Here is a 26042-nt window from a genome sequence, read left to right as displayed (position 1 = left end):
CAACAATGCCAGCCTAGAAATCCAACACAGGATAACTCTTGCCAACAGGTGCTACTTCGGACTGAGTAGGCAATTGAGAAGCAAAGTCCTCTCTCGACGAACAAAAACCAAACTCTATAAGTCACTCACAATTCCCGTCCTGCTATATGGTGCAGAGGCTTGGACGATATCAACATCTTATGAGTCGACGTTAAGAGTTTTCGACAAAAAGGTTCTGTGGAAGATTTATGGTCCTATGCGCATTGGCAACGACGAACAACGCAGTCGATGAACAATGCGCTGTACGAAATATACAACGACATTGAGATAGTTCAGCGAATTAAAAGACAACGGCTACGCTAGCTAAGAAAAGTCTTCCGAATGGACGAAAATACTACAGCTCTTAGTGTATTCGACGCAGTACCCGCCGGGGGAAACAGAGGAAGAGGAAGACCTCCACTCCGTTGGAAGGACCAAGTGGAGAAGGACCTGGCTTCACTTGGAATATCTAATTGGCGCGTAGATATTCCACGTAGCGAAAAGAAGAAATGACTGGCGCGCTGTTGTTAACTCGGCTATAATCGCGTAAGCGGTGTCGACGCSAATCAAGAAGAAGAAGAAGGCTATATTCAACGATTTTGCCTTGAATATAAAATGTAACAGTTTTTTGTTTTCAATGGAAAATGTTGCAGTTGTGGGTAGTCTACTTTATATTAATGTATGTTAATGATGATAACAAAAAAATCGAGACTTTGAAATCAATATAGCATATGCCGCTTTAAAATTGAACCAAAATCGAAAAAAAAAACGCTGAAGGGCATCCCAGCCGAAGTTTATAACAAGTGTATAGAAAATTAGATTCTGCCACCGCTTGTATCAGCTCAAGAGGATAGTTTGAACGCGATAATACATATTTGTATTAAAATACGTGGAAATTTCTTAATCAAAATTTAATTGTTTTTTTTTCTGTAAAGTCATTTACTTTTGGGTGCAGTTTTTAATGAAAAATCAATATTAATTCTGTTGACAAATCAATAATATAACTTTCATTGCTCAATGAGTTTAAAACAGCTTACTTAAAAGCCAAACGAATTAATTAAATTTGCATTTTCATAATCTTTAAGAGCGAAGCTCAGCTTAAATTAAGTTATAAATCCGCGATTTACATATGAATGAAAGCCAACTTTGCACTTCTCACAGCTTCAGTTCAAAAATGGTCAACGTTTATTGATTCAACTGTGCAAACAGTAGCAAAATTAATTTAATACAACAAAACTTTAGTTTTTAATAGATTTTGGAAATGCAATAGAGGTACCAACATACACACACACACATATATATATATATATATTCATACATATGTAAATCAGTGTGCATGCCAATGCAAGTTCGGGCTACAATGGACCACCAACAGAGCGAAAAAGCCGAAAAACAAGTGCTAAATGCCACAAGTTGTCAAGCCAAGCCCATTGCCAGTATCTAAATGGGTGAACACTACAAATTTTTATTAATGAAAAATTCAAAACTAATAATAATCATAATAATAATAATAACGGACTTAGTACCACCACTTGCAGCTAAGACAATAATCAACTGTGCAATGTAAGTGCAGTGTTTTTGTGGATTAACTGCCACACGACAGCCGTGAATGGCAAACGAGCTTGTATTAAATTGGTAACAACAACAACAGCTAATGAAATTAAGCTAAAATTGTATTTGTTAAGAGAAAAAATGCAAATGCAATTCAACAGTTGTCGCCTGAAGTCAAACACAACAACAATATTAACAAAACAACTACCATAACAACAACAATAACACAAAAAAAAATGCTGCAACAACAATAACAACTGCCGCAACAACATTTATTAAAAAATTTCAACAAGTGGTAGCGTTGACGTTGCAGTCGTCGGCTTTCGCACCGACGCGCTCAGTGCCCAACATTGTTGCCACACGAAACAACACCTCTGCAACTGCCCACACGAACGCGTTCCAACTGTTGCAATACACGCGCAAGTGTTGAAAAATTTAAATTCGAATTTGAAACTCGTGCGATACATGCGATTACCGTCCGCTGATTGTTCAATTGCCAACTTGTTGCCGTTGTTGTTTCTTTTATTTTCAGTATTATTTTTCGGTTTCTTATTTGTTGTAGATCTTTGAGGCAGATAGCGTGCAAATGTACGACACGCGTCCAAGTAAATTTCAATCAGCAAACTGCCGCGTAGCCGAAATTTAAGTTGCAGCAGTTGTTGCAAAAAGTCAACGTACAAAAATATAAATTAAAAAAAAAACTAAACTTTATGTGTGTGCATATGTGCGCGCTTATGCAAATAAAACAAATTCCTTAGTTGATAATTTCAAGAAAAACGGAAAGCCAAAACGTGTACAAACCGCCAAACTTGGGTAACCTGAGTGATCCGTCCAGCGTAGAGTCAAAAATATGCATACTTAACACTTTGATATTGACGCACAGTGGGACATTTGACTTAAGCATCTTATATTCTAAGTCAATTATATTATAAACAAGCTATAATACCCTTCACAGCTGCATTTATTATAGCATGAAAGAGTATTTTATAAAATCAAGATCTTTATTTTGATTTGTATCGGTCAGTTCGGCAGGTTTGTGCTAAAGTGATTCGATCTAAGCAATGTGTTCGAATACTGTGGCGTTGCTTTGGACAATAATTTATGGAAAAATCTCGTCTTCGTCTATATTTCAGCGATCAGTTTGTATTGGAGGTCTATCTTATAGTGGACCATTATCAACGTTTCCGACAAATGATCAGCTTGTTGGGATTGAAAGAATATGTCTGCAAAATTTCAGGTTCATATCCTAAAACGAGACTAGTTCACGTATACACAAAGAAAGAGACGGACCTTACTAAATCGACTCGGTTTGTCATGCTGATCATTTATATATATATTTTATTCGGTCTCTGCCGATTCTTTGTAGGAGTTACGAACTTCAAGACAAACTTAATTAATTGTGTATATTAGGGTGTTTTTTTTTTTAACTATTCACTGTTTTTTTTTTTTTTCAATTCCATCATTAAATTTCCTTGGATATACCCTAAAAAGAATTCCTGAAAATCTGAGCTCTTAATATTAACATTAAGGACTGGATCAAGGCATGTAAAAATTTTCCATTGAAATACACTAGAATCGTGATTTTTTATCTTTAAATTCCTACAGATCAGAGGTATTTCATGGCATCGCTTTGAATTTAGACACACGTTTCTTAGAATTGAACACTCTACAAAAGTATCCATTGCGACATAGTCGAAACTCACACCGGCGAGGTAGTACGGGGCTCTGATTTTTGCAGGAAAATCGCATTTTTTTGTATTTATCTCGAAAATGACAAGAGCTATAGAAAAAATATGAATGACAAACTTGTAGGAAATTTTATTTGATACGAAAAAGATCCGAGGGAAAAATCACTATCAATAATACTTCGCGAGATATTGGGCTTTTTAAGTAAAGCTATATGGAATTCATATATTCATAGATTTTTTATTACATACCATATATGGAAAAAAATTTTGGCTGTCTTTTAACCGAGGAAACCCATATAACCCCTTAAGACCAAAATTACTAAAAATTTGCTGAGAAATAGTAAAATTAAAAAAAAAAAAAAAAGGCAACGTTATATATAGTGGTATATTTAAAATTATCTCTGATTGATGAATTCTGCAATTTGATACAAATATTCATATGTAAGAACTCTAGAACTGGTATCACAATGTAAAACTTTTTTTATTTTGTGAAATGAAAGATTATTTTTTTTTAATTTCAGAACGATACAATTTGGGGCGAAATAAAAACTTGAAATTGTCCTTTTTACATTTTTGGAACCAATTTAACCACTGTACAAGTCCCCTATCGCATTCGACCACTTCAACGCAAGTTGTGACTGGAGTCTGAAACTCTACAGGTACAGTTAGAACACACAGCGTGTGTCTACTTGTCGTTGAAGTGTTTGTTTTAAAAAAATTGTGTCGGCTTCTTTATTGTTTCGGTATTCTAAGAGCTCATAATTGAATTTTGTATTGCATTTAAATTGGTTATGTAGCTGTTTTGACTGCGCAATTGCAAAACGCGCTTTTGTAGGTTAAATTACAGAAATTGAAAAAGGGATGCTTACTACTACTGTATATAATAATATCTTTTATAGTAAGATATTGGATAATATAAAAAATATATATAAGACCGAATATAAATGAAAGAATTATTGGTGTTATAATATTTAGTGTCGTATTTTTTTGCTAAGTATTCTCGGCTTTTGTAAATCAAACCGCGAAGCTCTACAATCAACATGTACATAGAATGTTTCATTGTCATACTTTAAAGGCACATGTTATTGAGTATTTAGTACCGGCATTTTCATGTTAAAAATATCGTCCTAACAACACTTATGACACGAAACCACTGTCCAAAAACGTCACCTCGATATTTATTTCTCTAAAATCTATTTAAGGAACGAAGCTTCAATTCTGAAGTACAATGTATCTTAAGTTCCAAAGAAAGGATTATTATGCCTTCGTATTTGAGTGATTCGATTTATGTTTTATGTTGCTTTAATTACCGAAAACCAGATATTTTTTGAAGGAACAAGAATATAATAATATCAAGAAAAAAAAAACGAACCGTAGAACTACACAAGTAGACCGATAAGGCCAGCAAAATACGTCATATTATTCCCCGCTGGTTTGGCATTTCTCTTCAGAAAGGATTGCCATTTGATCAGGGGAAGATATACGACCCAACAAAGTGTCGAAATTATTATTCGGAATCAGAGGCCTCAGCTTTAAGAGCGCCACGTCGAATTAATGGTCGTCATAATTGTCCTGTCAGATCAACAATTTGCATCCACATCCACAGTACAAAATGTTCCATGCCAGTGAGACGAAGAAGTGCCCGTAGTATCCAGAATATTTTGCGCCGTTAACGCATCAATTTAGGAAGACCGAAACTAGTCTCTCACACTCGTTCTCGAGGGTTGGGCATCTCTGTGACGCGATTAGACTTATTTCTGGCTGAATGGCTTCGTCTAAAAGCAAAATATGCATTACTGGTCACGAAGCAATCCATTGGATTCCGAAAAAATTACCGTTGAAGCGGTTAATGGGCCGGCATTAGGCCGTGCTTCTTCCGTGATGATCGAAATCGGCACGTTACTGTGAATGGGAATCGCTACCGCTCAATGATTACCGAATATTTTTGCTCCGAATTAGATGATATGGAATTGGACAATATGTGGCTGAAAAAGGACGGCGCCACAAGTTACACAGCGAATGTCACAATCGATTTACAGAAAACCAAGTTTGGTGAACGTGTTATCTAATAAAATGGCCCCGTCAATTGGTCGCATCGGTAGTGTGATTTGACGTCAGTAGGCTATTTCAAGTGGGCTACATCAAGTCTATGGTCTATGCCACAAGCCAGCAACAATTGATGAAGTTTGTGCGAATATCGAACTTGAAATTGCAGCAATATAGGCCGATTTATGCTTGAAAACTGTCAAAAATTGGGTTCAGCGCCTGGACACAAAAAAAAAGAAGAAATCGAGTTCCATACATAATGGCATCGAAAATACTTTCACAAATAAAAAATTTCATTGTTATCCTAAACCGTTTTTGTTTTATTCATTATTCCACGATTGGATTGCATGCTACAAAATAGAGATTTAAAATTTTATAAGCTCTTTATGTGCATACATCATACCCTTCTATGAATACTATCTATCCCGAGAACTTCGAGATTAAAGTGATATGAAAAATTTTTTTATGAGAAAAATGTTGGTAACCAAATTTTTCTTGGACATTATTTATTCATTGTAAAGAGAATCAATTTGCCACCATTTCCTGCAATACTTGTATCATAGCTAAGAATTAAAGCAATATAAAGATTAATTTAACTTTGACTTTATGGACCCTACATGACATATAAAAATACGTCATGGATTCTTTGACAAATTTATTACCCAATAATTTATGTGTCTTCTTCACTATTAATATAAATATAAAATTAACATCGATGACGACACCCTAAATGGCGCGCGAGTGAATTTCTGAATTTCTAGTGGTTTAGCGCAAAAATGGTGTGCTTTCGATTGCAAATGCCTATAATTAAATGAGCCATGAATTGGATTAAGCGCGACAAATATGCGTGAAATACCAGCTACAATGGAATATCAAAAACAAAAGCAGTGTAAGTAAATTAAGAATACTGAAGTGCGCTCGAGCGAATCGCAATGAAATTGAAAGCGACAGTGCAGAGACGCACAAAAAGTGGAAAAAATCGAAATCAGAACAAATTCGTTGCGTGCTGAGCAACAAAAATTGAGAACAACTCTAAATAAAAACGCCATGAAAGGGTTACGGTTTGCGAAAACCCAAATTGAAAAGAGGATATTATCGACCCAACCCATAAAAATGGCAATGCTTTGGCTGCAGCATGATCGTGGTGATCGCGCGGGTTGCGCAAGCGAAAACGCAGGCTTGTGGCGACATTAATCCACGCAAATATTCCAAAATAAAAAAAATAACATCTCTTGGCAACAATTGCTTTAACTAAAGGATATGGCTATTAGCAATAACAAAAGCAATGTGAAAGATCGAAAAAACGAAACTAAAGTGAGTCCAAGAACAACAATGAGCGGTATTTATGCTGCACACACTTGCTTGCCGGCTCCAGCAACAGACACTGACATCAAAATCTCAAAATCCCGAAAGCATGGCAATGAACAGAACGCCGAATTGGGGTTGCCAGTACGAGTGGCAAAAATGTTGTTGTCACTTGCGTGGTTGACTGACTGCGACGCCGACTGGAGCGCACAACAGAACTGACAGACTTAAGGTCCCAAAAAGCAGCGGTCGCATTTTGTATGGCAAAGTCACACGAGCTGAAGGCGTAGCGACGTGGCTGCGTAGGGCGCTGAAAGACGCACAATCACTGGCACTGAAGAAGAGGCAGAAGAACAGGCAGACTTCCAGCGACAGCATAAGTTATGATGTTTCTAAAATAAGAATGTGATCATTTACGCGAAAACGCCTCGAATGGGGCGCAACAAATAAAAGGGCGCACAACACAACAAAATAGCAACGAATAAAGTGTGGCGCAGCAGAAAAAGACGAAATGAATGTGGAACCAATGAAACGGCTAATGGGCACTGGAGTACATAAAAATGTGTCCGAAGTGGCGCTGAAGCATTTTGCGTTCGAGCGTGTGGTGTGAAGGGGCGGAGGGGTGATGAAACCAAAAGGCAGCCGATCAAACGAGCGACTCACTTTTAACGAGTTTCCCTAACATAATCACATGTTTAACGCAGTCTTTTGGGTAGTCCATACATGTATGTATGTATGCTGGTTTGTTTGTTTCAACGCAAACTGGCATGTACAATGTAGTGTTGCAGCAATGGCATTCACAGCATCAGTGTGGCTCTTAGTGGCTGCCGTCAGCGAAGGAGTGCCGCCATGCGTGTTCTGGAGGTCATGTGGTCGCATACATTAAGTGTGAAATTTATGTGTGAGCTGCGTAAGCGTTGTAAGAATTACATGCACATGTTCGAATGGTTGTAAGACACGGTTAGGGAAATCACAACAACAAATTTGCAATGCGTATTACAACAAAAAATGTGTGGAAATTCATGTGCCTATGTTAATTTATGCGCTGTTTAGTAAATATTCATGGAAGTGGAACGCTCTACGTAGGTCCTATGTATACAGACTTTATTTATAGGGACCAAATAGTTAAAATGAAAGTCTTTCAATCTGCAGTGTTTTTTCTTTTTTTGTAATTTTGCTAATTTTTTAATTTTTTGAAATATTATCGATGACGGCCCAGCACTGGTCAAGCTTTAGGAAAGTCCTGCTGTCTAATAGTAGAACACAAGAGGATATGGGAGCACCAACCTGCTACTATTCTACCTATACCGGTTCTAGAGTGCCTTTGCTCATCAACTGTGTAATTTTCTGTGATTCCGTTATGCCCAGGCACCCATACCAGTCTTATCACAAGGACACTCGAAACTGTTAATAATGAGATTAGGCACTCCTCGACCAACCCTGAACGCACTGTGAATGAATTCTAGACTAGTATCGCCGTTCTGCTATCTGAGTGAATGGTCACTTCCCTGAAGGAGGCTGCACACTGAAGTAGTAGATCAACAAAAGAAGGTCAAAAACAAAGCAGCTGTTCCTTCGATGGTCGGTTAAACGTTATATATTTACATCAAATTTTTTTTCGTCCAAGGGCAATCAACTCGGCTGCAATTCTTAAGTTTATTTGAAGAATATTTTCGATGCTACAATAAAGGAAATCAATTATCTGAATAGCAATCATGGATTTTCGAGATAATTGACGGTAAACGTAAGTCCTTGCTAGCATTATGATGTTTAGAAAGAAATACAATGGTCCTGAGAGATAATTGCTTTTGAAATTGCAAAGAGGGTAAATCTTCAGAACATACGGTTTTCATAACAATATCTACTCCATCAGGAAGATCAAATGTGCACGTGCCTTTAAGGATAGATATTAAGAATACAGTTCAGCGATCATCGCTACCTTAAATAATCTTTTATAGCTTAACGACTTTCCATACTACTAAGTTGTTTTCTATTTGGAAGAATTTAGATCATTACCACTTATAGTCAGTCACAACAAGGTACTTTCAATCATCAATATCTCCATATCACACATTAAAAATAATATTTGGACTCAAAAAATTTAGATAAGATATAAATTAATTGAGGTTTTGCACTGCGACCGTATGGTCTATTGGCCCTCTCGTATCACATTTAATCACAAGAGCCTAGCACTGTGAATAATTACAGGAGCTTGAGGGGCGCGATGGAGGTGTACAAATTGCTCGGAAATCTAGATTTAGGTGTTCTGGAGTTTCCTGTTCAACGCAGCAAAATCGGCAGTTTGCGCAAGAAACTATGACAATATTTGAAAAGCGTTTGTTAAACATGCAGTGTCAAGTATAGAGCGCGATAAGAAGACGGAATTTGTCTTTTGTCTTTAAATTGGTTGCAATAGTTGCGTTAGAGATTGATTTCTGCACACTGACTTATAGCAAGAATAGTGGCAGAGGTATATGTATAGCAGAGTTAGTACCTCTTCGTTTACAAAACTAGTTCTCAAAACTTCTTACAACTCTTAATACAAAAACTTATTATTCGGCTATGCATTAAAGCAGTGAAATCAGAATTATAGTTTCAAAAGCATTTGGAGCTATTCATAGCTAAAGCTTTCAGAGTCTCTATCTTAATCAAGAACTGACTAATTTACTTATAAATTTTGTATGAAACATCTGTCAATGAGTCATAAAATCGTTTTATTCCTTAGATACGCGACTTGTTTGGAAATTTGGAAATGGACAGTTCAAAAGAAAAATGGGAAAAAATATGAAAATGCATTTTTCAACCGACCAGCCATAACAGCAACGTCTAAAATAACGCAACGCTTATATACTCAGACTGGCGGCAGATTATTTGCAAAATTAAGAAAATAAAAACAGGAAAAGTGATAATCCTGCTTTTAGCTAAGTTATCAACTAAGTTGGCGGAAGTATTTTGAGCATAAAAAATTTAAAAAAATATAAATTAAAGTATTTTCAATTTTAGCGCATGTTAACATTTTTTTTTATTTTATGGCATGATTTGTGGTTAGTGCGGTTTTACTTGTTTGTTATTTAATAAATTTTCATGTTTTACAAATTGTTAAGCCTTGCTGAGCATGTGTATAATACATAATGTATTCAAAGATATTTACATTTAGCAAATTTTAATTATTTCTTTTGTAAGTGCATATTTATTAATGTTTTTTGTTTTGTTTTTGTGTTATTTACCAAGCATATTTCTTTGAAAGTAAAAGTAGAATTAATAACAAAATCATGTGAGCAGTTAAAAAGTGAAAACAGCCACGAAAATATGTATTACAAATAAAAAGGAAACAAATCTTGGTTAGAAATCTATAAACAAGTAAAGCACCCATACCACTTACTAGGTTCATAAACTCCTTCGGGCGCTACAAAGTAAGCACGTTTTTTTCGTTGGAGTTGTTTAAAAAATATTTATATATTTTACAATGTAAAGGAGTCCATGGCGTACCAATTATTGTTTGTTTTTACATATTGGTTTCGGTATAAAAAGGGAAAGAAAATAAAAAAAGAGAAAAAAATAAAAATTTTATAAATATATTCATTTGTGGTAGGTAAGAGGGAATAATTCTGGGATATAAGTTGAGGAAAGGTATTCTTAAGCAATTGAAATATGTAAATTTATATGTAAATAAATATAATATTAACATTAGGGGTGTTCTAAATTAAAATCTGGAATTGTGAAATCGAGTATTTTGATAAATTTATCATTTTCATAACGAAATTTTGTCATCAAGCAATTCTTATTAAAAGTTTTTCGATAGACAAAAAAAAATTATTTGAAAAAAGATTTGTTTCTGTCTCTTATACACATCTAGATGTGTATAAGAGACAGAAAAAAATTTTTATCAACTAATTCATAAAAATTTTAGCAAAATAAAAGCATTTCGTAATCATTAGTGTTTGTAGTGTATAAAAATGATTGTTTAATAACTAACTTACTGATATTCAAAGTACTGTTATATCACTTAATTTTAAAACATTTTTCAATATTTTCTTGAAAAATCTGAGCATTGTTCATTAAAAATAATAACTTTTTTATATTTTAAAAAACTGTCTTTAAGAACACCTCTAATATATCGAATTATATAAACATATGATAGCAAAATAATTAACTGCTCCTTAATAATTATATAAACATGTAAAATATTTATTTACAAAATTTCTCTACTAGCGCAAATTTTAGTCACAATTCTCCGATAGTTCACTGTACAAGAAAAATATAATTTTTTTACTAAGCAAACGATTTTTATAATATACACACTTGACAATAGATTAATTGACAAAAACTGGATTTTGTGTTTTTTGTTGCCAAATCATGTAAAGTATCGGTTAATTACGTAAATTAGCACCAGACCGTTAACTACACTATCCGTTATTCCTTTCATAGGGAAAAGAAAAAAAAGTATTTACATTTTTTTCTAACTAAATTATTTTATGATTTTGTTTTTTTCAGTTAYAAAACAAAACAAATTTCTATGCGATAGTTGGAAAGATACATGAAAACCTTCACCAGATGTCGGCATAAATATATAGGTAAGAAAACAAACATACATAAGAACTATATAAGCAACAGATAGTAAATAATATATTTTCGCTTTAGTTAAACACAAATTATCTTCTTATTAAACATTTTCTTCGAATTACCTATTGTAGTCACATTTTTTATTTACTCAAAAAAACTATCTACGAAGCAGTTAAATAAATAAGTATATTAAAAAATATTTTTTTTTATTGTTTTAAATATTTAAGCACATAAAACTTACATCTTCGTCCATCGGTTATAATCTGTTCACAGTCGTTGAACGTCTGCGTAATCGGACAACGATATAGCGCGCCAGTTTGATTTGTACCAGGCTGGAGATTTTTATCCAAAGGAGCACCAACTAATAGCCTGTAAGTAGAGAATAGACGGAAGCTAAGTTGAATAACAGTTATATTAAAGAAATAAATAAATAAATTAAATTAAAAACGATTTTTTTATTATTTCAGTACGTTATATCAATAAAAATAACATATAAATTGTAAATTGATATCTTGAAAAGTTTTTGAGTTACTAAAATGTATTACGTGTACCTACGTGCGTAGGTCATTGCAAAGAAAATATCTTCTAGTAGAGATTTTTTAAAGCTAAATAAAGGGAAATCTGTTTCAAGATTCCCTACTTAAAAAAAAAACACAGAAACTTCAAAATTAATGAGGAACTTTTCATTCATCATTCGACAGAACATTCCTTAGCATTCATTTTTTGAAGTGTATCTCTTTGAAATATTAGCCGCGGCTACGTCTCAGATGGTCCATCTGTTGAGTCCAATTTTCCATGCCTCGTTAAGCCATTTCGACTGGCAACTACCGAATAACGCAGGTGACGTTTTGCTCCAAGGTCTGAATCGAAGCGAGACTTCAGACTTACACGTCCACACAGAAAAAAGTCTACCGGTGTGATATCACACGATCTTGATGGGCAATTGACCTTCCAAAAACGTGACATTATTTGCTCACCGAAGTGTCTTCTCAATAAATCTATTGGTTGATACGATGTGTGGAAAGTGAAGCCAAATGTCGCCGAGATCACTAGCTGCAAGTCAGGCATGAAATATCAGTTATCATTGTCGGCTATATCCTCATCGGCATCCGGTTATTTTTTCTGTATGAGATGGCAGCTCTTAGCTCATTGAGCCAGAGATGGACTCATTGCTGAACAAACTTTGGCTCGAAAACATTGGATTATTTTGGAACTTTTCGATAGCCCATAGAGCGAAGCGACTTTGCTTGGGAAGATCGAGAGGCTTTAGTTCTTGTACGAGTTGTATTTTGTAGAACTTTGGATCTCGACGTCGGATGCGCCAAGTCGTTCCATACGTCAGTCCGAGTAACTGCGAACGGCACCGAATTCCACGGTCTTCGTGTACACTCTCAGTTACAGCTACTATATTTTCTTTACAGCGTGCTGGACGTGGTACATTCGGTCGAATATTGGCCAATAATGAATGCTGCGTCTCAAGATAGGTGTTCTACTCTCAGTAGGCCGATTATATTTACCATAATTTGAGCGAAGCGTGATCTGTCAAAAAATGCTATTCAAAAAAGTGCTTCTACTTGGATGTTAATCCCTCAAATGCTGACCTTTAGAGACTAATGTGTAAATACCATATTTCCAAATTCTCCAAATCAATATTCTAAATGCTAATCAGCCACAGAAGGGTGGTATAGCAAGCTTTATATCGAGTGAAACTATCAATTTATTAGAACGAAATTTGGTATTTGAAGAAATGTGGGTATTTGAAGTAAAAAATTCTGATGGCTGGCTAGTTGAATACCGATGCATTTTCTGGGAGTAGGCAATGTTCGAGAAAGCGGTTAGACGAACTGATTCGGTGGAATTCGAAAGGCTCAGAAATTCTGTTTAAATAGTAAATTCCATAAAATTTGAGCTTCGTATTGAAAAATTCATTAAATTTTCTGTTAAAAAAAGTTCAACGAATCCTGAAAACCATTATATAATATGTATTGTAAATTACATAGATTGAAATTTTTTATTTTCTTTTATCTTCGTACTTAAAACAATATTAATATTATTAGTATTATGTTCGGATATGGCCTTACCAGTCGCCTTAGTATAGAACAAATCATCGAATGGTTTTAAAGAGATGATTTGATTTATTCCAGAAAGTTCAGTTATTTACTATTTTACTTTTCCCAAAACTTTTTTTTATTAAATTCCCAATTTGTCACAGCAACACTTTATTTACTGATATATGTATCTGATTCTTGTAAGATCAGCTAATCTGCGCAGATTCCAAGTGTAACATAGCTTAGCATAATCAACAGATTATCAACCGCACCTTATAACAGAGCATATTATCTGTGATAATCTGATCATTAACATTTCATTTATTTTTTTTTTTTTGTTTTAGGAATGAAGTATGAAAAAGAAGCCTGAAGGCAACGTATGATAATCGAATTGGTATAGAAATGGATTTTCTTACTACTACTACTCACTTTACAACTGATTTCGAACTCACTAAGCTGATTAACCGAAACGTGTTAATGTTGTGTTAATTATATGAGCTGCATTTATTTGCATATTTAAACGTTATAGAATATATATAAAGAACAAATATGTAAAAGAAAATTATCACAAATGTTGAGTAATTTTAACCATTACAAATCTATGATATACCTACATATGTGTGTATTGTTATAAAGTTGTTGAACAGGTTTTCCTCACTTTTCAATTAAATAGGAAATTTAATCTGATTCTTATGGAGATATTGTTGTTGACACAAGTTTGCTGTATATGTGTAAGAGTGTATATTTGTTTGTCAACACTCATTGCTTGAGTTGTGGCGAGTAAATAATTGATTATTTTTATTTTGATCGCCGTGATGTGTCAGGTGAATGAACAGTATAACAACAGACACCTGATAGTAGGCCACGCAGAAGATAAATTTACGTTTTTATATAGATAATAGTTGATACGATAGTATAAAAAACTATATACCATATACTATATATAAATATGTATGTATGTATGCGAAGCTCTTTGGTAGTCGAGCGTAAAATTGCGAGTTTTCCGCCAGGCGCAAGTGCTTTTTTTTGTATTTGTGGCTTTGTCATGCGTGAGTGGTGCTGGATTATTGCACTTATTACTTGTTACACTCTTGTTTCATGTTGCCACAGAGTAAAATAGTTTTGCTCACCTAATGGTTGTTTTTTTAACGTAATCGATTCAGCTATAGATGCTACACAAAATGACCCATAAAACTCAAGTTCTTATATGTAAAGCTTTTTTATTTTAAATGATATCTTCTCGAAATTCGGCACATATTATTATCTATACCATCGTTACAATCTCCGAAGAGAATGTTTAGATCGGACTAGTCTAGCATATAACTGACCGATCGAACTCAAGTCCTTAAATGGAAAGCTTTTTTATTTGAGAAGTAATCCTACCGAAATTTGACAAGAGTGGTTATTTAAAACAACGGTGCAATCTCCCAAGAAATTGTTTAGATCGCATTACCATAACATATGTATATGTAGCTGCCATACAAACTGAACTCTCGGAATCAAGTGTTTATATCAAAAACTTTTTTTATTTGAGAAGTAATGGGAAACATTTTCCCAATCAGAACACTATAGCATATACTTTACTATTGATATATTGGATTAGCACGATTTCCAGGGAGCCAAAAAGTTTTACGGCGGTCTACGAATCAGTCTGAACAACTTTGCCTAAGAGACTATGGGCCGGTTTCGAGCCAACGACTTTTAGGCAACTTGTTTTAGGTAAATTGGTTGGTCAGTTTTGGAGGTATCTGAACGAAATTTCGTACAAGTAGGTACATTTTCCATAAGCTCATAGTTACATACGTATGTTTGTATACATATATACAAAGCAAATTTATAAAGTAACACTATCTGTCAAACAATTTCGTCATTACTTTGACGTTTAAAACAACAACAACACTTGGCCTACAGTCAATGTCCGATAGGCTCGGCAACGTTATGTTTTATGTGGCTGTGTCTAGGTTTGCTGAAGATAAATTAACATTTTGACGATAAGGAAAACTCAAGCAAAAAGAAAAAAGTTAAATTTTAAATAGAAAAAAAAAATTCGGAAAATGAAAGTAGATAACTTGTAAATATGCATTTGGGTACTCGCACACATACTTACGTTCTATGTACTATAAATGTAAATATCAATTTTTTCTCTTTATCATGCTCTCTTCAATTTTTCAAGTCAAAGCCAATTCAAGTGCCAAGAAGTTCTTGTTACGGCAATAAACTCATTAAGGGCACACAACGGTATAAACATATATGTATATATTGATGTGTATGTATGTATTTAAACCAATAAAAATGCATTACAAAAATATGTTTGCATTATGACATATTTGTTATGTGCGCCACTTTCGTTACCAGCACCCACCCCTTTGCAATAAACGTTCAATGTCATCAAAGCGCTTTGTGTGCCACAGCTGCCGCTCAATAAACAAATTTGTTGTTTTAACGATCTCAAGTGGCTGAAAAGGCAATTAAAAATTATGAATGGCAATCGTTACAAATTGGTTTGGGGCTCTCTTGACATAATATCCACAAAAGCAATAAAAGTGCAACACTTAGTCCCCCCTCTGCAGTGGAGTTCACCATTCACAACACAGAAAGCGGTGCATTTTTCCTTTATACCAACGGCAAGGGGGAGTGTGGGGGAGCAGCGTAGTGCTTATTTGGTTGCTTTGTGGTTTCTGCATTCCGTTAAATTCTTAAATTCTTAAGTTTTGTATGTTATGTTTATGGTAATCGGCATAATTTGTGGCTTGCATTTTTGTAGTGTTGCTTTTTTGAGATGAGTTGAGTTGAACATTTGCGTAATTAAACTTTAAGCCGCTTAACAGCTGCTTTTTGGGGGTGTTCCACCGCATTTTTGCTTTCATTTCATTTGTTTTAATAATCGACTTTAATATTTGGTATGCTCACTTGTCTTGTTCAAGTGGAAATTATTGCTAATGTAATAAACGTGAGTGACACTTGAGTGATGCTTATTGGTGAGTTCGAAAATTGAAGGGTTCTGGTAAGTAAAAATTCTTCTTAATATTTGTCGAACCAGCAGTTGAGAGGGGGAGAATGAATTGTTGATATTTCAAAGGCTTTAAAACTCTGCAGTATTTGTAAAGAATCTAATTATCTTACGGTATGGAAGTATTTCAATAATTTCAATAATTCTTAATAATGGGGATCTATGCCATAACGAAAACAATTTATGAGAATATTTTTCAGAAAACTTATTCTCTGTAAGTATTTTTACTACTACATACGATATGATCAAATTTGACTCAGACTAGTCTAGTTACAAAGCGCGTGCAAAGCGAACCGATTACAATTTTTATCTGGATCTTTTGTAAAAACGAGCTTGGAAGATGCTTGATAACGTAGTTGACGACCCTACATCTATCGTACGTATCATTACTGCTAATAAAATAAGGGCTTATGTAGATGACGTTGAAACTATCCAGCAGTCTAGCGAATGGTGATCCAAAAATGAGTCAAAACCGAAAAAATTAAAATTCTTTGAAAGCAGAAAGAGATGGCCTTCGGCATCTCAGCCGAATCTTATTGTATTGTTTGTCTCATGAGTCTATTTTGTATGCTATAATAATTTTTTCATTGCCGCTTTAGAACTTTCTTCCTATAAAACCAGCGCAAATAGTATATTTTTCGTACAAAGCTAAAATAGTATTGCTTAGGCAAATTAATTACATATACTGTCGTTTCGATCATTATTAATTAGTCATGATCCGTTTTTTGAACATGTTGAGCCTACATTTCCTTTACATGTTGTTGCTGCCGTTCAGGCAAGCGGTTCTGAAGAAGACAATTTTTTCCAAGATTCCAAGATGTTCTCAAGAATTGGAACTGTCTCAAACCACAACCTGGATTTAAAGAAAATATTTGGTCTTGCATCCGTATCAAATTGCTCTCACTCAAGGACTGAAGCCAATGGACCACCGTAAGTGTCATAAATTTTCTGATTTTGCCTTAGAACAACTTGAAAACGATTATGATTTTTTTAAGAAAATAATCTTCTACAATGAGGCTCACTTTTATCTGAGCGGTGGGGTAATTAAATAAAACTGTCGATTCTGGTGCGAAGAAAATCAACAAATTATTCATGAACAACCATAACATTTACCTAAATTGACGGTTTTGTGTGGTTTTTGGTCTGGTGAAAACTACTTATTGCGAGGTTATTTAAAGTCATTGGTTCTTAGCAATAAACCACACTCTCTTCAAGTTTTATGAGTCAATATTGAATGTGCTATTCATGACATGGTTTGATTTAGTGGAAAAGTAATTGCGTTCATCCAATTCGATTAAATTTTTTAAGAAATTATATGAGTCTTTTTGGAAACCCCTGTACAATTTGAGTTCAGCTTTTGAAGCAAAAATTGGACAAGGATCTCTAGGTATATCATTCCTAAAAATTTGGGCGGTTAAAAGCTCTATGCAAAGTGCGAGATAACGAGCTCAAAATGCACTGATTGACTCTGTTACAAATCAATAAAAATTTTGAAAAATTTGCACGAAATGATTACCCCACCGAATGCTTTTAGCTTTCAAGCCTGAAGAGAATGTTCTTTGGAAAAATGTTACCAAGACTGAGGCCTGTTTTAAAGCGAAGTTTTCTACTTGATTGATATTTTGACTTAGTAGAAGGTAAATAATACCTTAGATAATTTTAGGTAGAAAAGTATTAACCATCGAATATGCGAATTTTTTAGAATTAGAAGACCCGCCATTAAATAAAAAAGTTCTTATCCTTCAACATTACAAAAAATGTATCCATCATATCAAGTAAAGGCACAGCCTTATGAGGAGTGAATACTAATTTGTTTAGTTACTTTGTCTCTTCAGCGCATTAAACAGCAAATATACGAATTGACCTAGTTTCTCTAATAAATTTACTAATTTTGTAACTAAACCAATGTGACTACTGAAATAATGGTTAAGTAATCGACAACTACATTGCAGTCAAACCAACTGCGCATATCAACACACACAAACAACATTTTAACGAGTTGAACCGACAGAAGGGGAAAAAACAAACACCGCTTAAGAGTTCCGCCGCACGAATTTCGTTGAATTTTCGTAATCTCTTTCGTAAGCGTCTGCAACGTATCTCATGTCAGCTTATCGCCGGATTTTTATCTGTTTTGATCCAAATACCTGAATCTATTAATACAACGCACAACACGTTTATGTTTTATTGCACAACTTCACCTCAAAGGTCGCCTGTCAGCTGATAATGCAGCTTCACAAACAGTAAAAGCAATAACAACGCCAAAAAGCTTCAACCAAATGCATAGACAAAGTGAGTGACAATTAAATTTCGAGATTATCATTTGGGCGAGCAAATTAACGGTAAGTAATTTGAGTGGAAACATGCAAACATATATGGGCTTATTTGGAGTTAGTGAGGAAAACACGAAGAGGGAGAGTGAAACTATAAGACAAGCACAACAAGCTCAGTGAAGCGCTGCTAATTTAGAGGCCAATGATAATTATATAAAATAATAGAGATATGAAGGAAGGAGTAGCAAAGCGGAAATTAGAAAAATATGAGGGTACCATAAATGAGTGGGGGAAGTGTAGCGAACGTAAAAAAAGAAAAAGTCTTAACTTGGACTGCAACGAAGTTATCATACCCTTCACAGGGGCATTTCTTAGATCATAAAATGGTTTAAAGGGATTTGAATCTGGATTTTGATCGGTTTGTATGATAGCTAGACAGCTATATAATATGGTAGCCCGAACTGAACAATTTATTCGAAGATTATAGCTCCGCCTTGGACCATAATCCATGACAAATTTCGTGAAGATAATTATTGATCCATACAGGAACTTTGTGGGATCGGTTGTTGTTCTTTTTGTAATGGATATCTAATCCCCATTGGGATGGTAAGGATTAGCTAAGTTGTCGTCGAAGTGATCCAATGGTAGGAAGGACTAGGTAGGCCTAGAAAAGATGCTGTTTGGACGGAATGAAGCTGCACAAGGGTCGCACTCTATTCTCGCGGCATCTCGAGCTCTTCGTCTCCAATGGCTGGTGGTTGACTCCAAGTACGCTATTCACTGGGACGGAGTCGGTGAAGGTGTTAATGGTTCCCATGTTAATGGCGATCAGTGCATGTCTGAAGTTTTTTGCGTCCGCAGTCAGGTTGGCGGGGTTTGGATGGGCCAATTTGTATGGTAACTACATGCCATAATGGTCCAAAGTCGGTGGTTCTGACAAATGGGTAGTTTCTTGGGAAGAAAACAAAGTGTGCAAAATTTCAGATTGTTATCTAAAAAATGGAGCAACTAATTCGCATATATACAGACAGATGGACTTGGCAAGATCGACTGAGATCATTCCGCGGATCATTTATAGGACTTTCAGCGTTGATTTCTTCGTTAAAATACGTTAAGGCTATAATAATGAACATATTATGCAAATATGACTTTTTCTATGTTAATATGTGTATATATGTATGTATGTATTAGGCTAGAAACTCACGAACAGTGGATGTGAAGTTATGCAGCAAGATAAAATGTGAAGCCGACCACAGCGCTCTGAATGTATAGTAACGAGGCGGCGCTACAAAATACGCACAAATACATTTTTTATAATTCTTTACATAAAAATTGGAAACTCATTTGCCACAAATGACGCCACCGCATGAACTACAGACTTGACTCCTCGCGACTTGTCGGTTAAAATGACTGCAAAAAGAGTTAGTTGCCATATGACACGACACCGCACAGCGTGGGAGTATTGCACGCGCAAAAAGGATGCCGGCGTAGGGAAGAGAGAGAGAGCGGCGTATGAGTAATGCAGAACAGTTCAAGCCAAACAAAATGCTACAAAGGAGCTGCTGGGTGAGGCTAGAAAAAACGGCAACTTTGCATGAGATGACAGTACATAAACAAAACATGACTAAAAGTAGTCTAAAGCACAACAAAAGGGAGCACACTCATGACTACCGCGCGCTGTACTGCAGAGAACAAATTAGTGCAGTGTCGTGGGGCGAACGAAAAGGAATGCGAAGTTGATAGTGAAAATAAAAACGTTGCAAGACAAAACAATAACAATAACAAAGGCGTTGCTGAGCAAATAAATAGCATATTACACGTACTGGAGACTTGCATATTTTGACGCCATTAAATCTGAGCAATTTGCTATGGCAGGGTGTTTGCTAATAGAAAAAGGGTCGGGATATTTCAAGTATACGAGTACATACATACATATGTACATATGGACGTGCACTTAAGGTACAAGAGGTCAGTTGCTGAAGTTGATGCAAAGTGGGCAAGCAAGGCAAATAAGCAAACTCGCATTGCGTTCGAAGTGGAAGAGTTGCGCATGCAATGCAATGGGAATAATATCGAAAGTATATGGGGATCCCGCAGTATTTAAATGGTAGGGCTTTAAAGATCTGTAGTCAATTTTGTTTTAAGCGAACACTGCCCATGTATTGAAGGCGGTTCGCGGTAGTATTTGGACGTGAGAAACTTTTCGTGCACCAATATAAGTATAAAGGGTGTTCCGTATGCAAATTTTCTTGATTTTAAAGTGAAATCGAGTACTATGAAATAATAATACTATGTCGGTCTCTTTCGACCAATTCCTTTATCGTGGTATTACTGTAAAATATGCCGTATTTTTTCTTTATTTTGCTCCATGTTTGCGACGCTACAACTGACGAACGACTTTAACGAAACGACAATCAATCAAACACATGTTAGCGCGTGAAATGAGCTTTCCAAAAAGGTATAGCATGACCTGATGCGACGAATAAAACTAGAACTACGAGCTCTCAGTGCTAACTAGCGAAAATACCGCAAGACTTTTTTGACAACCTAATATATTGGATAGGCGAAAAATCTTTTGGTATTTTGTCAATTAATGTCGTTGCAGTCGTATATTTCTAGTGCTACTAATCACCAAAAAAAAAAAATAAATTCGGGTAAGTTGAAAAACAGTTACAGGTGTTCAAAAATGAGTGAAAATAATGAATAAATTCTCTATATGTATTTTGAAATTTTTTTTATAAAAAAGGGAAGAATGGCACACAAGCCACCAATGAAATTTGTGAAGTTTACGGAGACTATGCTGTAGGAGTATCGCTTCGCGTAGCACAACAATGGTCCGTCCGCTTCCGTTCCGTTCCGGAAATTTCGATGTAAAAGGCGCTCCACTCTATATCGTTGAGAAAGTCCATGAAGTTATGGAAATGATTGACCAGTCCTGTCACATAAGCAGTCATGACATCGCTAAGAAACTTCACATTCATTATCAAATGGTTTTGAACCTTTTAAAAAAGGCTAGTTACAAAAATAAACTCGATGTTTAGGTACATCATGAATTGTCTGTGAAAAATTTAGTGGACTGAATTAACATCTGCGATTCTTTGGTTAAACGAAATGAAATCGAAACATTTCTGAAGCGAATGGTAACAGGAGAGGAAAAGTGGATCAAATACGACAATAATGTGTGAAAGGATCATGGTCCAAGCATGGTGAAGCTCAACTAATGGCGGCAACGCCAGGATTAACGCCTCGAAAGGTTATGCCGAGTGTTTGGTGGGATTGGAAATGAATCATTCACTATGAGCTGCTAGATAGAACCCTGACCTTTCATCATCGGACTAATATTTGTTTCGGTCAATGCAGAACTTGCTTAATGGAGTAAAATTGGCTTCAAGAGAATACTGTGAAAATTACAAGTCGCAGTTTTACGCCGAGAAATCAGAAAAGTTGAAGATTTGAATAGAAATACGAAAAGACTTTTTCGACTATCCTATAAATAGTATATAGAGACATTTCCTATCTACCTTTCGTTAGAACTTATAAGTTTCGAGATCCTTCTAAGAAAATGTTTCGATATTGGATATCCAATTATTTTTTTAAAAGACTGATCAGATATTCTAGATCCAGGTTTTTCTAATAAAGACATATTGAAATATAATGAGTCAGAAATCACTCGAAGGAGCTGAGACGGATATACAATTTTCTCAATAAAAATTATTTTGTATGAGACGGATTATTTATGGGTTACCATCCTGTTGTTTCAAAAGGACTTCCTTAAATATATTTTAGACACTATAAACTATCGACATTTATTGCCCTAGATGAAAAGTGTTTAACGATTTTACACCTCTCGCTATGAATGCCGCAACTAACTATACCATAAATACTAAAGCTTCCTTTAGACCACCCGTTGCTTCTAAATATGTATGTGTGTTTCAATTTGCCCAGCAGTAAGGCCGTTAGCGCCGCTAATAGCCGCTTATTGCCGGTCGGAATGTGCTAAATCATGCAGTGAGCCGAAGTTGCATATTTTTGTTGTTGTTATAAAATCTGTAGTTGTTATTGTTAATATTGCTGTTGCAACATTTTGTAGCATTTAACCCAAAGTGGTGGTAAATCGTGCAACATAGATTAGCATTATTGTGTTGCATGTTAATGAAAACAAACAAACATACACACCTACAAATATATATACACACAAACAATCATATATGCATACATACATACACTTACCTGGCTGGCTAACGTCCGACGTGTATAACTGGCATTATTATTATGACTGTGGCTATTGTTATTTTACCGCATTTGCTTGTTGTTATTAGCAATTGTTGTTGTAATTGTTTTATGCCTGCCGGTTGCAAGTAGGAAGACACTTAACATTTATTGTCTGCAATATTGGCTGGCGGCTTTATTACTGGTGAGCGCATTCACTCAAAGCTTAAATCCCAAATCCCAACTAGAAAGGCCGCCGCATCACTTTGACCAAAAAAAGAACAAAAAAAAAAAACAAAAAAGAAAAAACCTCGAAGAAATCGGCGGCCCACAAGCAACGCCCCGATCACACCAAACCAATAGACAATTCGTTAAAAAAAAGCTACGCGAAGCGGAAAAATAAATAAATAACGAAATAGTAAATAATGCTAAAGATAGCCGCAGATGGATAGATAAAAGCGACGATCGCCCGCGGCATTTAACAAATCTTCGTGCTTACTTAATAATAATAACAAAATACATGCAATCAATTGTGCAACGAACAAATAAATATTTGCTAGACTTTTGAGTATCATAGCTGCCCTCTAGGAAATTTTATCAACAATTTCTTAAAAAGCTAGAAATGGGAAATTGGGCTATACCTTAAAAAATAACTTACTAAAATTTTCAATCGATATCTAGAATAGGTTTCGAGTTACCTATGCAATAACCAACTACTGGAAACGGGTTCCCCGGAGTGCAATTTCACTTTGTGAAACAAGAAAAAAATCACACGAAGCCAAAACTGAATACGGAGGATGATCCATGGTATTCATTGCGGTTTTGGTTTTAAATTCGGTCACAATAGTGGCTCGATGCGATGGTGCATTATCATTCATGAATTATTCTTCCACAACTCCGGCGTTTTGGCGGATGTTCTCACGCAAACGCCTCAAAACGACCAAATAGAAGTCCTTATTCAACGTCTGTCCCTTAGACACAAATTTATTATGCACTAAACCACGAATATGGATAAAATCAATGGGCATCACCTTGATTTTTGAAAAGCTTTGGCTTTGGTTTTTTGATTTCGGTAAATTTTTTTTCCTCCATCCCGATGATTATTGGCTTGTTTGCATGTCAAACTTATAAACCACTGTGTCAACTTATAAACCGCATGTCCACAGAGACCTGTTTACGGTACTCTTTTTGAAGAAAATTCATCTTCCAGCAAGAACGCGTTTCATGCCGAAAATATATTCACCAAAATTATTCGAACGGACTCGCGAGAGAAGTCGAGCTCTCTTGCCATCTCTCTAACACTTTTCTGAGGATTTTCAAGCACTTTATTTTTTAATATTTTCATTAGTTGAAGAGGTTTGTAAAAATCGCAACGCACTACTGAAAAGTACCGACTTAAGCAGCTGCCTTAAACAAACCAGGTTTCATAATAAAGTAACTACATAGAGCAAACTTTTTCTACAAGGCTCTCCAAGTACAAATATTTGTGCTTACTATGTGTAGTATGTATGTAGTTTTGGTCTTTACAAATTTAAGCGCTAGTTGGCTGCTTGTAAGCATCGTCTATGTTTAGTTAGGCGGCAAGATTTATTGGCTTTATCAACTCCAACCCATATAAAGCCGCTGATATGCCTTTGTGGCTAAATAATTGGAAATCGTGTTTAGCACGGCAAATGTCAAAAAATTTGGACAAGCGACATTGTGAAGAGAAAGAAAATTAGAATTTAGTTAGAAGATTAACTAGCGAAAGAAGACTATGGTAGAAGATTAACTAGATACCACCATGAGACTACGGAATAGATACATATATATAAATAAAAGAAAAGAAGAATGAAAAGAACAAAATATTTTGGAGAAGATTTATGTAGAAAGTGCTAGTTTTCAAAGTAATAGACTTGTATCATTTCCGATTTGTTTCAAATTCTATCTCAAATAGATGTCTTTTTCCATTAAAAGTTATGTTTAGAAAAAACTTCACAAAAACAATTAAATTACAACTGGTATACGACAAAAATCTTGAGATTTTTCTCTCTTTTCATCCACCAAAATCAGCTTTCTTCTTTCAAACGCAAGTACTAAGCATAGAGAAGGGCTGTACTGCTCAATCGTACGACAATCATACACATAAAACATTGTTGTTGCCAAAGGTTTAAGAGGCAAGATCTCTATACAAATCCGAGGCACAATTAATACCAATGCCAGGAAGGAACGATCAAAAGCGAGGAAAGGAGTGAGGGGTACTTTCGCAGAAATCATCTCTGCCGTTAACTGCTTGGTGCGGAACCGCCTCCTAGGAGCATCTAGAGGTCAACTACGTCGACGACATTAAACAATACGCCGATCAGACTTTTTACGCAACTAACTTCCGACAAGCACTGACAGCCATTCACAGTGGAGCCATTAACATCTTCGTCGACTCCATCTCACTGAATGGCGTACTTGAAGTTGGTGGACGCATTGCAGTCGAAGAGCTCGAGTTGCCGCGAGAAACGAGAGTTCTGGATACTGTAGCATTAATAATTTCTGAGCCAAAAATTTTCTTAATCTTAGATTTAGTTATAAATAAAGATACTAACCATCGAAAAAATTATAAAAAAGAGACTACGAGCAAAATCGCACAAGCAGCTCCTTTATGTAAGTATTGCCACTCTACCACCTTCCCTTCTCTTTGTAAATTCCAGACGAAATAGTAAAAACCGTTATCTCTTACACCTACTGTTAAATATTACACAAGAATTTAACCTATAAACGATTACTGGGTCGTGAGTAGCAACTGAGGCATACTACACAATGTTGTTTCCACACCATTTATAGTCGCCAATTACAACATTTACCAAGCAATCGAGGTAGCTGCCAGGTTAGTTTGTAAGCGAGTGAGAGGAGAATGTTCACGGAGAATGTGCAACAGAGCGCGGCGGAACAGCGTATGAATCACGCTTCAGGTGTGAGAATTTGACTATTGAAAAGCAATAATAAGAACTACAGCTATTGGTGAAGCGGTAGTTAAAGATTAACAAGAGAAACAGTGGCAGCAACAACAACACAGCATGCTCATTACATTGCCGGGTTAAAAGGAAGCAATGTTGAAGGCAGTTTTCTACTGGTTAACAAAAGCAACAAATGTTCGAAGAAATTTTCCGAAAAAGCGCTAAAGTGTTGTAACTGGCAGCAGAAAAGTGTACAAAATGTTGCAAATAGGCAAATAAAAGTCGTGTTGCGGCAACAACATATACCGATGGTGAATGCTGAAGTCAAACAACTGATTTACACAGTCGTGACACGAACCAATTTGGTTGCCAGGAGACTATCCGAAGAGTATCAACAAGATTGT

At 35.5% G+C, this 26042-nt stretch overlaps 1 protein-coding gene across 2 annotated transcripts in view; it reads right to left on the bottom strand.

Annotated features, from left to right (window-relative positions):
• LOC108965885 (integrin alpha-PS1) overlaps positions 1-26042 on the bottom strand; it is a 205543-nt gene that overhangs the window by 25743 nt on the left and 153758 nt on the right. The window contains exons 2-3 of one of the 2 annotated variants that reach the window (XM_018928556.1): positions 11413-11540; positions 9991-10014 (exon numbers count right to left, since the gene is read on the bottom strand). In XM_018928556.1, coding sequence (XP_018784101.1) covers positions 9991-10014; positions 11413-11540 — 152 coding nt within the window. The remainder of the gene's footprint in view (positions 1-9990; positions 10015-11412; positions 11541-26042) is intronic. The other variant, XM_018928557.1, reaches the window with a different exon arrangement.

Source organism: Bactrocera latifrons, unplaced genomic scaffold (genome assembly GCF_001853355.1).
Source record: "Bactrocera latifrons isolate USDA-ARS-PBARC rearing strain unplaced genomic scaffold, ASM185335v1 scaffold_15, whole genome shotgun sequence".
NCBI classification, from domain to species: domain Eukaryota; kingdom Metazoa; phylum Arthropoda; class Insecta; order Diptera; family Tephritidae; genus Bactrocera; species Bactrocera latifrons.
The sequence above is the reverse complement of the archived record's forward strand: the minus strand, read 5'-3'. Positions and strand labels throughout refer to the sequence as shown.